The 15,793-nt window shown below is 38.9% G+C and overlaps 1 protein-coding gene across 3 annotated transcripts in view; it reads right to left on the reverse strand.

Annotated features, from left to right (window-relative positions):
- The window catches only part of LOC107600919 (ubiquitin-associated protein 2-like), a 28,705-nt gene extending 13,575 nt beyond the window's left edge, over positions 1-15,130 (reverse strand). For all 3 annotated transcript variants that reach the window (XM_016292904.1, XM_016292903.1, XM_016292905.1), the window contains exons 1-6: positions 15,048-15,130; positions 6,270-6,407; positions 4,978-5,055; positions 2,794-2,904; positions 1,989-2,151; positions 1,053-1,130 (exon numbers count right to left, since the gene is read on the reverse strand). In XM_016292904.1, coding sequence (XP_016148390.1) covers positions 1,053-1,130; positions 1,989-2,151; positions 2,794-2,904; positions 4,978-5,055; positions 6,270-6,365 — 526 coding nt within the window. In that variant the 5' untranslated portion in view covers positions 6,366-6,407; positions 15,048-15,130. The remainder of the gene's footprint in view (positions 1-1,052; positions 1,131-1,988; positions 2,152-2,793; positions 2,905-4,977; positions 5,056-6,269; positions 6,408-15,047) is intronic.
- Positions 15,131-15,793: the final 663 nt, after the last annotated feature.

Here is a 15,793-nt window from a genome sequence, read left to right on the forward strand (position 1 = left end):
GTGCGCTCTTCTGAATTGGGAATAGCCAACATGCATTATAAACTTATTTCAAATTAATCTGTTGGGGAGATAAAATGTGTAAGATAATGTTCACATATTAACAAAAACATCTAAGAATGTATCTTTTATTCTCCAGTACTGAAAACAGAACCGATAAGGGAGCTTTTGATATGCGCTGTGACGCAGCTCTTGGTAATTACCGTTTTTGTTCGTTGTCTGTAATTTCGAAGCTTAAGTTGCATAAGTTTTTCTTTAGTTTTAATTTGCCTAACTATCGATCTGACCCAGTAGACACCATAATCCCTCTCTGTCTCTCTCCCACTTTCTGTTTTTATTTATTTTATTTTTTTTAATGGTGGGTGCTTACACAGTTGGCTAGAGCAGTGCTGATTGGGGAGAACGGAGGTGCGCTCACTCTATTGGTTAGTAAGACTGCAACTCAAGGCTGGCAGGCATGCATATGCTCTGGAACAGATTAGGAAATCGCAACATCTCAAATCGCGATTTCGATTCGATTTCGATTAATCGCACAGCCCTACACCCAATCCCTGTTCCCTGCATCTCCCTCCTGCATAATCTGTTTTCTTTTTCTCCTTGTAGCTGGAAATCAGCTCACAGACAATTTGCGGCTATATAAAATAAATATATATATATATATATATTTTTTTTTTTATAATTACAGACTTGCTCGAGAACTCCAGTCTGACGCACACGGGTTCCCGCGTTATTTCCTTATCACTTCTCGAAACGTAGTTTGCGGACCAGACAGAGCTGTCGGCGATTCTTCCTATTGTGAAGTCATGCAGTGTGAAACCCCCTGTCGCCGATCCATCGTGCAATGTGAACACAGCAGCAACTGAATGCTACCCCAGATAGTCACCCAGTGCGAAAACAGGCAATTCGACGAGTTTGAAAATCGTGCAGGGTGAACTCGGCATAATACAGAAAACCCAGCTAATCGATTTTGTAAATGTAGTTTTGCACATCCCTAATAAGCATAACTGACGCAAAAGACTGTGTGGGAAATGTTTACACTGTGTGCACGGGCTCACCTCTCCCTCTTCCCCTGCGGCCACGGTCAGCACCTCTCTCAACCAGAGCAGGGTCCACACCATTCTCCTCCGTCCTCGCTATGAAAGTAAAAAAGTGAAAGTGACATGTGGCCAAGTATAGTGACCCATACTTGGAATTAGTGCTCTACATTTAACCATCCAAAGTGCACACACACAGCAGAGAACACACACACACCATGAACACACACCCGGAGCAGTGGGCAGCCATTTATGCTGCGGCGCCCGGGGAGCAGTTGGGGGTTCGGTGCCTTGCTTGAAGGGCAAATCAGTCGTGGTATTGAAGGTGGGAGAGAGCGCTGTACATTCACTCCCCCCACATACAATCCCTGCCGGTACGAGACTCGAACCCGCAACCCTTGGGTTATGACTCTCTAACCATTAGGCCACGACTTCCCCCTGAAAAGAAACGTAGTTTCTTTTCTATATAGATAATAAAATAAAATCCCACATAAATCTTTTACAATTTAAAACCTACTCACACACAATTAAACGGACCAAACTATTGTCTAAATATTGTTGCCGAACACAAACAAAACGGCTATGTAAACAAGGAAATCTCACCAACACACTCACATTGCCGGTTGCGACTGGTCCCTCTGCCACGACGGCTCGCTCCTCCACGACCCTTGCTGCTTTCTCGCTCTTTCTTCTCCCTGTTCTCCTTGTTTTCCTTACTCTCTGTGGAGGTGGCATCCTTTCCAAGACTTTTCTTTTTCCCCACTGTTTCCCAAGAGGTCTGCACGATGACCGAGAGATGAATTAGTGGTAGTCATGTAGTCAATGATCCCACATAAATCTTTTACAATTTAAAACCTACTCACACACAATTAAACGGACCAAACTATTGTCTAAATATTGTTGCCGAACACAAACAAAACGGCTATGTAAACAAGGAAATCTCACCAACACACTCACATTGCCGGTTGCGACTGGTCCCTCTGCCACGACGGCTCGCTCCTCCACGACCCTTGCTGCTTTCTCGCTCTTTCTTCTCCCTGTTCTCCTTGTTTTCCTTACTCTCTGTGGAGGTGGCATCCTTTCCAAGACTTTTCTTTTTCCCCACTGTTTCCCAAGAGGTCTGCACGATGACCGAGAGATGAATTAGTGGTAGTCATGTAGTCAATGAAAAAAAAAAAACTAAAAGAGGATAATCACACAACAGATGCCAATGCAGTGTCATTTTACATAACTGTTTTTTTTTTTTAAAGGTTGCTTATCATATTGTTGTTGAATCATTACTGCTGATGAAGGACATTTAGGAGCTTGTATTATGGCACAGAGGTGGAGGCAGAGGTCTGTTATGACACAGGATTACCTTCTGATCAACACTACAGAAGCGACCCACTTTCTATTTTAGAGTTTCATTCCCAGAAATCATTCAAACAAATCCTAGTCTATAAGCAGGGGCCTCTCAAATTTCTCCACAACAATCACAGATGTTTTATCTGAAGTAGATTAGCATCAATCACACATGAATCTGGACATTAAGCACTGTGGTATGTTCATCATTTAGCTAAAAAAGAAAAACACAACACATGCAGAAAAATAAAGAGCCCAGCTAGACAAATCATTGTTCTGCCTTTAAAGGCCTGCCACAAAACAGCTGACAGTAGCGACATTATTAGTAAAACCAGTTCCCATTTTTCAAAAAGTCATCATGAGTTTTACTGCCTACTAAGTAGTCTAGACCACATATGCATCTGATAGATAAGATTTTTACCGAATCAGAAGTTCCCTCAAGCAGGAAGTTGATGGCTCTGTTGACATCCTCGTTGCTGTCGTGAAGAGCAACCATACAATCGTCTTGGTTCTTCCCTGTAACCTCCATGAGCTGTGAGCAAATATGGACACCGCTAGGGTTAAGAGAGGAGTTAAAGGGGTCATATGATTTAAATTTTTCCTTTCGCTTTGAAGTGTTACAAGCTCTTGGTGCATAAAGAAGATCTGTAAAGTTGCAAAGACTAAAGTCTCAAATCCAAAGAGATATTCTTTATAAAAGTTCAGAGTTAGCCACGCCTACCTAAAACGGCTCGTCCCAACACGTCCCCATGTCTACGTCACGATGTGGGAAGATTTGCATAACGCCGCCCAAATGTTCACGCAAAGAAAGAAGGCGTAACTTTTATTCTCGCTTTAGTATTGTTGCTGCCGCCATGTCGTGAAGACGCTGTGTGTTTCGTTGTGAAAGCGAAACTACTTTGTTTGGTCTTCCAAAAGAGGATGATATCCGCTTCGTCATGCCTAGAGCTGATCCGTGCTGGTCGCTGAGGAAATACATCAACTTCGCACTGTGGATCGTCGGATCGGCTTTCACTGTGGACGAAGCGGAGTCCAGCCCGGGGTCGTCACATGTGTTTGCCGCAAGCCCGACGGCCGCTCCTTCATCGAATCCGCCGGCAGCCACTCACTCAAGCCCGCTGGCCTCCGTTCACTCAAGGCCGCCGTGTGTGACACTGTGTTTCGTTGTGAAAGCGAAACTACTTTGTTGGCCTTCCAAAAGAGGACACGACTAGAAATCAGTGGTTAAGTATTTACAACACTGTTCCAGAACAGTTCAACCCAAATATTCAGATGTGTGCAGCGCATTTTATGGAGGACTGTTTCCTGATCCTGGGAGAGTAGACTACAATGCCGGCTGTTCTGACTCACAGTCTGTATGTATGTTTTTTTATATTTAAAGAATTTGCCACTGACGATTCAAACACGAGTTTTGAGCAGTGTAGAGTAGCGCCTGTTGTTTGTCATTTCTCCGATCACAAATGCAGACATGGTTTTATGTTTACGCGGCGCGATGCAACGGGTAAAAAGACAGTATAAGTCATTATAATCCGCAATTATGCAGGGGCGTGGGAAGATGTTTTCGGTTGGGGGTGCTGTGTGTGTCCGTGTTGGGTGAAAGGGGGGCGGTCACCTCATTTGACAACTCCACAAAGCACTACAAGTGCATTGATATGAACACTCGTTTAAGTGGCATACACACTGGGAAATTTGACTGCATATCACATTTTTTAAATGATCGATAGTAGCTGATTAATCTCGGGGGTTGGGCTCGGTCCGCTAGGCTTACTTGTCTCCGTGCTCGTGCTGGAGCTGATTCACTTACGTCCGTGCTCGTGCTGGGGCTGGTGTTGGATGCCTATTTTGGAAAGTTTTTGCTGGGATGGGCATTTAAAAAAATCTGAAATTCACTTTTGCGCCATTATCTCTTTGTATTAAAGTTAATCTTGCTCGCATTCTGTATAGTTCATGTCTGATACCACGCGCCAGCGTCACGTGTTCATGAGGATTAGGCTAATCATCCCGAAAACATCACAGGTAAAATTAATCATGTTTATAAAGATAAACATGGGTTTGTTATAGCCCACTTACAATTTACATTTCAGAGATCATTACAAACACATTATTAAATGCTAAAACTGAATAAATTTAAATGAACAAACTTGCCGTTGCATTTGCAACCATGTGAAAACAGGGGGTGCTGCAGCCCCCTCAGCACCCCTACTTCCCGCGTCCCTGTAATTATGTCCCCACTGGATGCAACAAATGCCTCGTTTATAATGGGTTTTATTGGTTTTGTCTCGTCGCTCCGGCCGGACACGGCATCACAGTATGGTAACGGGCGTAACATTTCCGTCACACGCTTGAGGTATTCGGCCAATCACAATGCACTGGAAAGCTGGCCAATCACAGCACACCTCGCTTTTCAGACCGATGAGCTTTGTAAAAATCTAAGCGTTTCAGAAAGGCGGGGCATAGAGGAGAAACAATAATGTACAGTATGTGGAAAATAATGTTTTTTAAACCTTAAACAGCATAAACATTTCATTACACCAAATAATGTTATTTTTAGCAACATCATCCCTTTAAACATCCTTTTACTCTGAATGAAAGGAGCTTCTCATACCTGTTTCACTTTATCCTCAAAATCTGCATCGTTCTTGTCATAGATCATCTGGGCCAGTCGGATCTGTTCAGCTGTAGCCTGTAATTGGAAGCATAAGTTATGAACATCAGAATGAGTGAACAAGAATCAATATTAAAAATAAAGGGAAATTGATTGAGCAGCCAGATTCATGGCCAAGACATATTACCCACAAGCTGAAGCAGACATGGTCCACTGCAAATGTGTTTGGCTACAAGCCTACAGCACAGTATATACTGTATACAGCGTTCCACTTTGTTAAACATAAAAGTATGCATTATGCAACAATAAATGTCTTTAGATACTTTGTCACATGACCTCAGTACACTGCATGTTTTATTCAGCAAGTAGAATCCAGTTATTATCCAGTTATTAAAAATGTAGACATCTCATGTAGAAAAAAAATGTAGACTGTTACTGTAAAAATAAGGTAAATATCTTATTAATAAGCTTGTGAAAAATGTGTTAACTTTTGGTAGTGTAATCAAACAGTAATTTACTAATCAATTAGTGAAGACTAGTCCATCTAGATTTTCATACAAGCCTACATTTTATTTTATTTTTAATTAGAGCACCAGTCGGGATGGGCGATATGCATATGCTGTTCTGTGTCAGCTGCGTCACGCCGGATCGGTTTCCTACATTGTTGTGATTTAATCTGAATGAAAACAGCGTATCCGTGTGACGCTTGCTGACACAGAACAGCATACACCGTTTACGTCCAGCGGATACTCCCCAAAATGGCGCTACAGGGTGGAGACGAATTGTTGAATAGTAGTTTTTTTTTTTTGCGCACAAAAATTATTCTCGTAGCTTCGTAAAATTACAGTTGAACCCCTCATGTCACATGGATTATTTTACAGATCTCCTTGCTACGTTTCTGGACTTGAGAACATTTCAGTTGTATTACGGTGTATGCAGGGTCAGACAGCTCTCAGATTCCATCAAAAATATCTAAATTTGTGTTCCGAAGATGAACGAAGGTCTTCCGGGTTTGAAACGACATGAGGGTGAGTAATTAATGACAGAATTTTCATTTTTGGGTGAACCCTTTAAAAACAGTTCAACTTACAAGTGAGGCTTAACATTCCAGCAATATGCTCTAGCTGTTTTTCATGCAAAAGTGTCTCATGTAAACTCCCCCTAAAGAAACTGGAAGGTCAAGTCAAGCCTATTGCATTCTGATATACAGCACCCAGCAGATTATGATTATACTGCAGAAAAAACATGGATGTATGTTATTCCTAACATGGCGTATGCTGTTGTTTACTCACCTGAAGCTGTTTCTGTGGTTGTGTGGTCTGTGTGGTAGTGGGTAGCACTTTGTCCCGAGTGCCCCGGGCTCGTTCGACGCCCACCGAGGTCATCATATACAGAATATACAAAACAATGTATGTACAAAACAGAAAAATCTGGAAGAAAAACAAGGCCAAAAACAGGACGTGGTTATTGGTTATTATTCAGAAACAGCTTCCATGTCCTAGTTTCTAGTCCAAATATTTGCAGACACCAGATGAGTTTTCTTTAAGCGAGCTAGCTGACGTTTTCTGCAGATCTTCCCTTCAGTGTCCCACGCAGCGTCAGGCAAACACACAGGGGCCGTATCGGATTTCCTTTCTCCTAAACCCAGTTGGGCAAGATTGAGCAATACTCTGACCGCCAGAAACCCTTGTAGAAAAAACAATCAAGCTTATCCGAGCACTGCTGAAATGAAGACCACGCTACGAGACCACACTGGTGTCTGCTAACACTTTACAACTAGCCTGATGTGTCCTTCTAAAATGCTCACACTCAGATCACATCACATAGCCATTCCTCATGCATACAAAACGACAACATAGTCCTCCATAGGAATGTTTGAATGATGATCAAAACATCTCGCTATTTCGCCATCCAATGTTTATATCACAAATTTTCTGTTTAAGTTGGCAGTCTCTGTTAGTCCAGCTGGTGACCTTTTAATTACCCACAAAAAGCACATTTTCACAACTTCAGATGTTGAAACAAGGAAATATCAAAGGGATAGTTCACCTTAAAATTAATATTCTGTCATCAATGACTCAAGTCGTTTCAAAACCTGCATAATCTTCAGTCTTTAACTCTTTTCTTAGTAATCATGCCATATAACCTGTCCAGTTAGAAAAAAGCACCATATAAGTAGTCCATATGATTCATGCTCTATAGTCCAGGTCTTCTGAAGCCATACAATAGCTCTGTGTGAGTAAACGGCTAATATTTACTATCAAATCCAGGGCCAAGGACACTAAGGATTATTTCTATTTGTCCAGTCGAACCAGTGTTTCAGATTTTTACTTGCACTAACAAAATATCCACTGGCCTCAAAAAATAAATATATAAATAAAAAATTGTTACTTTGACCCCAGCAAACTTGTATTAGCTATAATAAATAAGGTTGTAATGACGCTAAACTTTGTTACCTATGAATTTTCACATTTCACACTGCGAAAACTACTAGCCTAACTAATATAAAGCATTATTTAATAAAACATTTATTAAATTAAAGCTGCAGTCAATAAGTTTTGCCTCCGTCACCATCTCTGTTTGAAAACCTGCAATTGCAGCTGTGTGCGGATTATCTTCCTTGCGTGGGTTGTGCGGCGGCACGGCTCCAGCGTGGATTAATTGAATGTTTTGAGGAGCATGTGTGGCAATTAAAAAAAACTGACCCGAAACAATAGGTAGTCCTACAGAATGTAGGCTAGATATAGGCAGCAGTAATTTATAATCTAATATAATGCACACAAATTCGTTCTTTACAGAACGGAGTGGGATCTGAGCGGGAATTGGTTTATGGTGAGCGTGAGCGGAATATTAACGGAGCGCTTGCTTGGGCGGTTAGAGCGACTGAGTGGAGCACACGTCCATAGAGCGGAAAACGGAGCAGAGCGTCACACCGCTCCACTTCGCTCACATGCTCTGGTGGCAGTCAGTCACCGCACCGGTGTGGCTATTGTACTTTGCACTCACAGATTCGAGCCTACGTCTTGGAATATATGACCCAAATAAGCATTTTCACTGGATATTGTCATCTGAACAAGTCTGCCACATTTGTTCTGACCAACTGAGGAAAAAAGCATTACAATAAATTGCACTACCAATGGTAATTTAATCTAAATTAGCTCATATCACATCAAGCCGTGCAAATTATTATTACTGTTATACTTTATTCTCAAATTGTTAATATTAACAACATCAGCATTGCGTGACTATGAGTATAGAGTGTATAAGCGAGTAGATTTCAATTTCTGTACAGTCTAATCTCTAATTGTCATACCACTCTAATTTAATATTAAGAGATTATTTTAACCCAAAAAGTAAATTATGCTCCCTTCGAACTGGTTGTCTTTAAAATACAAATCTTGTGTAATCCCAGGCTATCTGTAATCAGAAGTACATTTCAAACTGGAATATAATTTAATTTCATTCACATGTGTTTCATAAACACATAATCCTTTCTGGATTACAATACGCCATCAAAATGATACATTTAATTATTCCAGCTGCTGTGAGAAAAGGCTATAAACGATCGGCCACCTGCAGGATCCTCACATGCGATAGCCTAGTAGCAGGGACAACTTCTTTATGTTTACAGAAGTGACGTAATGACGCAGTGCCATGCTTGAATTTCCTGCAAAAACCTATCCGTACCACTCAAATTAGAAAACATTATTCTAAGCTTACCGTTGTGAATCGGGCTAAAGTAAGGCGATAGTTTCGAACACTGGCTGGTTATGTACTTGCCCAAATATTGATTTCGGGTCATTTTTAACAAAAAAAAAAGTTACGGACTGTAGCTTTAATTAAACAGTGAGTAATAAAATAAAAACATCAGACAGTTCTTATTGTTGAGCCCTGAAATCTCATTACCATACATTTAAAAGCGCAAGTTTTTACATTAATGATGGCAAATAACAATACGTGTCATGTTCGGTAACTGAGGGGTTATATCACAATATAATCGTTAGGGGTGTAAGAAAATATCGATACACGTGAGTATCACAATATTTTGTTTGGCGATACTGTAAAGTAAGGCGATAGTTTTGAACACTGGCTGGTTATGTACTTGCTCAAATATTGATTTCGGATCATTTTTAACAAAAAAAAAAGTTACGGACTGCAGCTTTAATTAAACAGTGAGTAATCAAATAAAAACATCAGACAGTTCTTATTATTGAGCCCTGAAATCTCATTACCATACATTTAAAAGCGCAAGTTTTTACATTAATGATGGCAAATAACAATACGTGTCATGTTCGGTAACTGAGGGGTTATATCACAATATAATCGTTAGGGGTGTAAGAAAATATCGATACACGTGAGTATCACAATATTTTGTTTGGCGATACTGTATTGATTCTTAAAAACGGAATACAGATATTTAAAAAAAAATAAAAAACCATACAAGATTCATGGCAGTTGTTTCGGTTTGAGTTTATATGCCGACCGCTAGATAGCAGTCTTCATCTCTGAACTTAAACAGTGACAGGAAATAATAGCATTAGGTCACGCCACTGATGTTAGCGTTAATATAGTTCGCTGCTAGTAATGGAGGATGAAAGAATTGTTCCAGTTCCCGTTTCAGTGTACAAAGCTGAAGTGTGGCGTCATTTGGGCTTTTAACATCCACTGTGGGATCGTGGCGCGGGCACCACCTCAGTTCTGCCGATTGCCACATCCTGTGTGAAGAGCCTCGCGCAGCGGGCGGTAGGGTTGCCACGCGGCACGCGCAGCTTTCTCTCGTGGTGGAGGCGTTTTGTGCAGTTGGGGTGGTGCTCGCGTCGTTGTTTTCTTTAGGAATCCAGCAAGCACTTTATTTTTCATTGATATTAAGCAGATGTAATTCTTTTGTTCAGATTAAAATGTTATGCCATTGTGTTACAATTGTAAACTTAAATTGTGAACCTTTAAAGCAGGGTCTAAAAATATATATGGTCTTTTTATAAAATACATTTTATACATACATTTAACTAAAGGATCCTGCAAGCACTAATTTTTCCCCCTTGACTCATACTGCACAAAAAGGGGTTCAATAACATTGAATGTTACAGGGACTGATTATTGTAAATGCAGATCCCACTGTGTTCTGGTTAATTTATTTATTGCTAAGGTTAGCATATGGTGGTGTGTTCTTAATGACAGCTTTCCTAAAAATATATCCTATTCCTAAAATAAGAAATATCCCAATATATCGCCTTGCTTACAGTATCGCTATACATATCATATCGCAACCCCTGTATCGTGATACGTATCGCCAGATTCTTGCCAATACACAGCCCTAATAATCGTAATACAAAAATGCAACAATATGTACTGTGTACAGTTCACCCAAATTGAACATTAAGATTCGAGATTTAATTTATCATCAAATATCATATAGCCAGAAGGTCATATATTTGAGTTTATTTTTAAAAATTATTATTAATAAAGTTAAAAGATAGACAGACAGATAGTAGGGCTGCACGATAAATCGCATGCAATATTTAACGCGCATCTTGTCAGTAAAGTCTGTTCTTTAATCAGCGGTAAATCTCCATCACCTGCGGGCTTTCACATGGAGCAGCATTAACTACACAGAGCCGTAGCCGCACGTGATGGAGATTTACCGCTGATTACAGAATGGCTTTACTGACAAGATGCGTGTTAAATATCGCATGCCATTTATCATGCAGCCCTAACAGATAGATAGAAATTAGGGGTGTAACGATACACGTATTCGTATTGAACCGTTCGGTACGAGGCTTTCGGTTCAGTATGCATTACAAAACGAACGATTCGTTGGTCTAATGCTATTACATTTAGAAAATAAAAGAGCTGAAAGTGTGTGAAATATAATGTTCTCAGTGCCACTGCGCTCAACAAGGCAACACACATAACAGGCAACATGCTGTCTGCCCTGTGATAACCTCCCCTTGCTGGGGTGCGTCGAAAGACGATGATCTTGTATCGACGATAGCCAGAGATAGTCAAAAACATCAATTATTGGCAATATTCGGAGGATTTGTTACATTCTTACTTTTATTAGGCCTATTATTATTATTATGAAGTTACATTTATTAATGTTATTATTCAATTAAAATTACAATTAATTTGCCCACAAAACCGCATAACTGATGCGTTGCGAGGATAACAAAAAATAAGGCTATTTACTCCTCAAATAAAATGTTTTTAAAAAGGTCTTTTAAAACAGGTCTATTATGCAATTCAATATAGGTCTATAATTAAAATGTTAACACTGCAGTCATCAATAAAAATCAATAAAATAAAAAGCTTTATTTAGCCTATTTAAAGCACCGACTTTCAAAAACAACCCGTTTAACACGAAACACATTTCTTCTCATTTTTTTTCACTATGTACGGGCAACAAGAGAAATATTAAGGGAATAAATGAAAACAGTTAGCTATAATATACCGTTATCAGCATATGTTGAAGTAGATTCGTCTCGCCGTCTCTGAGAATATGCGGCGTCAGATGCAGAAAGGTCTGTCATTACTCTGTCATTCCGTTTTTACTTTCACTTTGTGCATAGTGAATTGACGGAGATTAAAACATTCACCGGCATAACCCTTGCGCAAAGTTTGCACGTTGATTATGTGATATCCATTGGCTCGCCTTCACGGTTTAAAACAGAAACATTTCCAACATTGCGACTAAAGCAATTACCCCCGTACCGAACCATGACACCAGTGTTGTATCGAACCGAACCGTTACACCCCTAATAGATAGATAGATACCAAATTTGGCATTTTAATGAACAGTATTTTTGTTAACTGTTTGTCCGATGTATCAGAAGTAAGAATTTAAAAACTTACATTTTAATTCTCTTTTGGCTTTGTTCAGTGTTGTGAGCATACCGTATCATGAGATCAATAGTGTTTCAAAACAAATCAAACACCCCCAGATACCGATTGGGTTTAAATGCCAAAAAAATATTTAACATTTGGTCTGTTTCTCACACAAAGCATTGCAAACATATGGCTTTGAAAGATTTGTAACATAAAGCATGAGTGATATGAACTGTTTTTTAATGATACTTAAGGTAATTTTGGATCTACACAGCCACTGTCCCCATTCACTTTCATTGTAAGTAAAAGTGCAGATGTCTGCTTTTGTATTCCAAAAAAGAAAAGAAAAAGAAAGTCAAATAGGTTTAGAATGACATGGGAGTGAATAAAAAAACAGAATTAAAATTTTTGGGTGAACTACTGCTTTAAGAAAACATTCTTGGATTTTCCCCCAAATTAAATCCTCAATTTGTGAAGAAACTAAACGAAGACTAAAACATCAGCAAGTGTTGCTCGCACAGAAGACAAGGCAACACATAACATTTGTGATGAATACAGTGGGCTTTTCTTGGCTGTTAGAAGAGATCTTATTATGCATGTTTAACCCTTCGATGAATACGACGCCCGACTAGATTCTGAAGTATAGAGGATCATCAGATAATATCTGTCAAAAATTCCCAGCTTGCAATATACATCATAAAGATCTTACTGGGACGAGTCTGGCTGTGCAAGCGCTGCTGGTCACAAACGGTTTAATGATGACAGTAAGCAAAACAACCCACGAAAGTGATTCGACCAGCTGACAATGGTCTCATGTGGGGACAGTTCTGAGATCCTTACAAAATTGAAAAACAAAGCCTTTTTTCTTGGTCAGCAGACCACCCATAGTGTCCTTGAATTTACAGATAATGTGTATATAAAGCACACTTAGAGATGTGGACTGAATAATACACCACAAAATAAAAATTACAATGAGTTTTATCATTTATTATGAACAGGGAGCTCAATGGACTAACCAGAGAACATCTACAACACATATGATTGTGGATAAAGCAATTTATATTAAAGGGGTCCTATTGATGCTGCTAAAAATAACATTATTTTGTGTGTTTATGGCTGGGACGAGTCTGGCTGTGCAAGCGCTGCTGGTCACAAACGGTTTAATGATGACAGTAAGCAAAACAACCCACGAAAGTGATTCGACCAGCTGACAATGGTCTCATGTGGGGACAGTTCTGAGATCCTTACAAAATTGAAAAACAAAGCCTTTTTTCTTGGTCAGCAGACCACCCATAGTGTCCTTGAATTTACAGATAATGTGTATATAAAGCACACTTAGAGATGTGGACTGAATAATACACCACAAAATAAAAATTACAATGAGTTTTATCATTTATTATGAACAGGGAGCTCAATGGACTAACCAGAGAACATCTACAACACATATGATTGTGAAGATAAAGCAATTTACATTAAAGGGGTCCTATTGATGCTGCTAAAAATAACATTATTTTGTGTGTTTATGGGGTTTAAAGTTTAAAAAACATTATTTTCCACATACTGTACATTATTGTTTCTCCTCTATGCCCCGCCTTTTTGAAACATGTCGATTTTTACAAAGCTCATTGGTCTGAAAAAGCGAGGTGTGCTGTGATTGGCCAGCTATCCAATATGTTGTGATTGGCCGAATACCTCAAGCATAAGGGCATTGTAGGCTACTCTCACAGGAAACAGTCCTCAACCTCCGCAAAATGTGCATCACACATCTGAATATTTGGGTTGAAGTGTTCTGGAACAGTGTTGTAAATACAACTTAACCACTGATTTCTAGTCGTGTCCTCTTTTGGAAGACCAAACAAAGTAGTTTCGCTTTCACAACGAAGCACACAACATCTTCATGACATGGCTGCAGCGTCAAAACTACAGTGAGACTAAAAGTTACGCCTTCTTTCTTTGCGTGAACATTTGGGCGGCGTTATGCAAATCTTCCCACATAGTGAGGTAGATATGTGGGGCGTGTTATAACGAGTCATTTTAGGTAGGTGTGGCTAACTCTGAACTTTTATAAAGAATATCTCTTTGGATTTGAGACTTTAGTCTTTGCAACTTTACAGATCTTCTTTATGCACCAAGAGCTTGTAACACTCCAAAGAGAAAGGAAAACTTGAAATCGCATCATATGACCCCTTTAAACAATTTAACTGTGCAAATGAGATGCAAAAATAAAAACTGACAGCATTTACCAAAAATACACCAAAATGTTGAACATAGAAAATGTGCATTATTAAATAGCAAAGTTATGAGATTTAATTTTTAAAAAAAAGCAAACAACCACTTTTCAAGTGAGTATAAACATAGGCCAATAATCAATGTCAATAATCTCAAAATCGCCAAATATCAGTCAAATAAACGGTTTATCATTAAAACAGAAAACTTTGTTTTTGTTTTAAAGACTAATAAAATTATAAACTATTGCAAAAGATATATAAACAGAAATGTCAAGACATTCATAATCAAAACATGTGATGGCTCCATCACATTAGAAAACTTTAAACAAATGACCATAATTAAAAACATATGCTCAAACGACTTTGTTTGCCTTTTGAGTTTCGATAAATATGTTCTCCATCCTAAATTCATAAATGTAACTAAATTAAACAAACTATGGGATGGCTCAAACAAAGAGAATTTAGATCCAGGACCAGAGTCAACGTCCTCGTGCATCTTTAAAGATTCACTAGAGATGCTTGGAAACATTCAAGGTACATATGGTGTTTTTTTTTAAACCTCATGAATGTGTAAAAACTGAGTCTGTGAAGAGCATAAGCGCATAGTCTCTGCTCTCCTTTGTCCATGATCTCTAATGTCATTTCCTCTCCTCAATTGTTGTAGCTTAGCTGGCTAAACCGCCTGGCGTCCTTGTATATCACATTTAAATCCTCGAGAGCATTTAAACACCAAGATATATATCAATATGACCTTTTTAATGGACGAAAAACTGGTTTAATAGTGATGCGGGCTTGTAAAAGGGATGTTTGAGGAAAACGGTCACACAGTAGAGCTAAAGCCGCGTAAGCTAAACTGAGGAGGCAAAACAAAGCCATACAAAAAACAACATAACCTCGAAAAACATGGAGCGAAGGATTAAAACAGATGAACGTCAAAGCAATGAAAATATTAATCACGCAACACTTGATAAATAAAGCCCAGTTAGAGTCTGAAAGAGAGAATTGTTTTTTTTTAATTACCTGCTAACACGCTTCACTCAGCCAGCAGCAGACTCCGTCACGTGACCGTCACCGCGCCGCTGCCGCTTCTCTCCATGCAGATCAATGCAACTAATAAATTGTATACAATCTTAAAGGGGAATTTAGTCATAATTTAGTCATTCGGTTATCACTACTGCTTTTCTGTCATTGCTAAGCTTTTGGATCTTAGATCAGGCAAAATAAGTTTTGTAGACAAGAAATGTACTAATACATTTATAAGACATTGTATTGAGATGAATGCTATTCTGGTCCTATAAGAAGAAATTATGTTTTTCAACATCTAAACAGAAAATCAGTTAAGGAATTTAGATGCAAATATCTGTTATTATTTCCTCTTCCTCCAAAAGAGGTGGATTATAAAATGATGCATGCTATTTATCCTGCTAAGGAATTTGTGAGATTAAGATTTAATGCAGATTATAGCATTGGTCAACTCTGTAATAATTATGTAGCAACTGTCAAACCTTTATTTCTTCATTGTAATTTGGTTATTTCATTTTGAACTGATGTAGGCTAGGTAATTGGATAAAACAAAGAGTAGGCTATTTTTTCATTACTTGGGACATGGTGAAATTTGGAGTAGGCTACATTCGGAGGACAAACGTGTCAATTCTTTATTCACAAATGTAACATTTTGAAAACAGCACCCCAGTTTAATGTCTTTAAAAAGGAGCTAGCCATGTATACAGAGGTTTAAAAAAATTAGTTGAAGTGATAAGGCCAAG

This window comes from Sinocyclocheilus grahami, unplaced genomic scaffold (assembly GCF_001515645.1).
Source record: "Sinocyclocheilus grahami isolate Dianchi unplaced genomic scaffold, SAMN03320097.WGS_v1.1 scaffold294.1, whole genome shotgun sequence".
Lineage (NCBI taxonomy): Eukaryota > Metazoa > Chordata > Actinopteri > Cypriniformes > Cyprinidae > Sinocyclocheilus > Sinocyclocheilus grahami.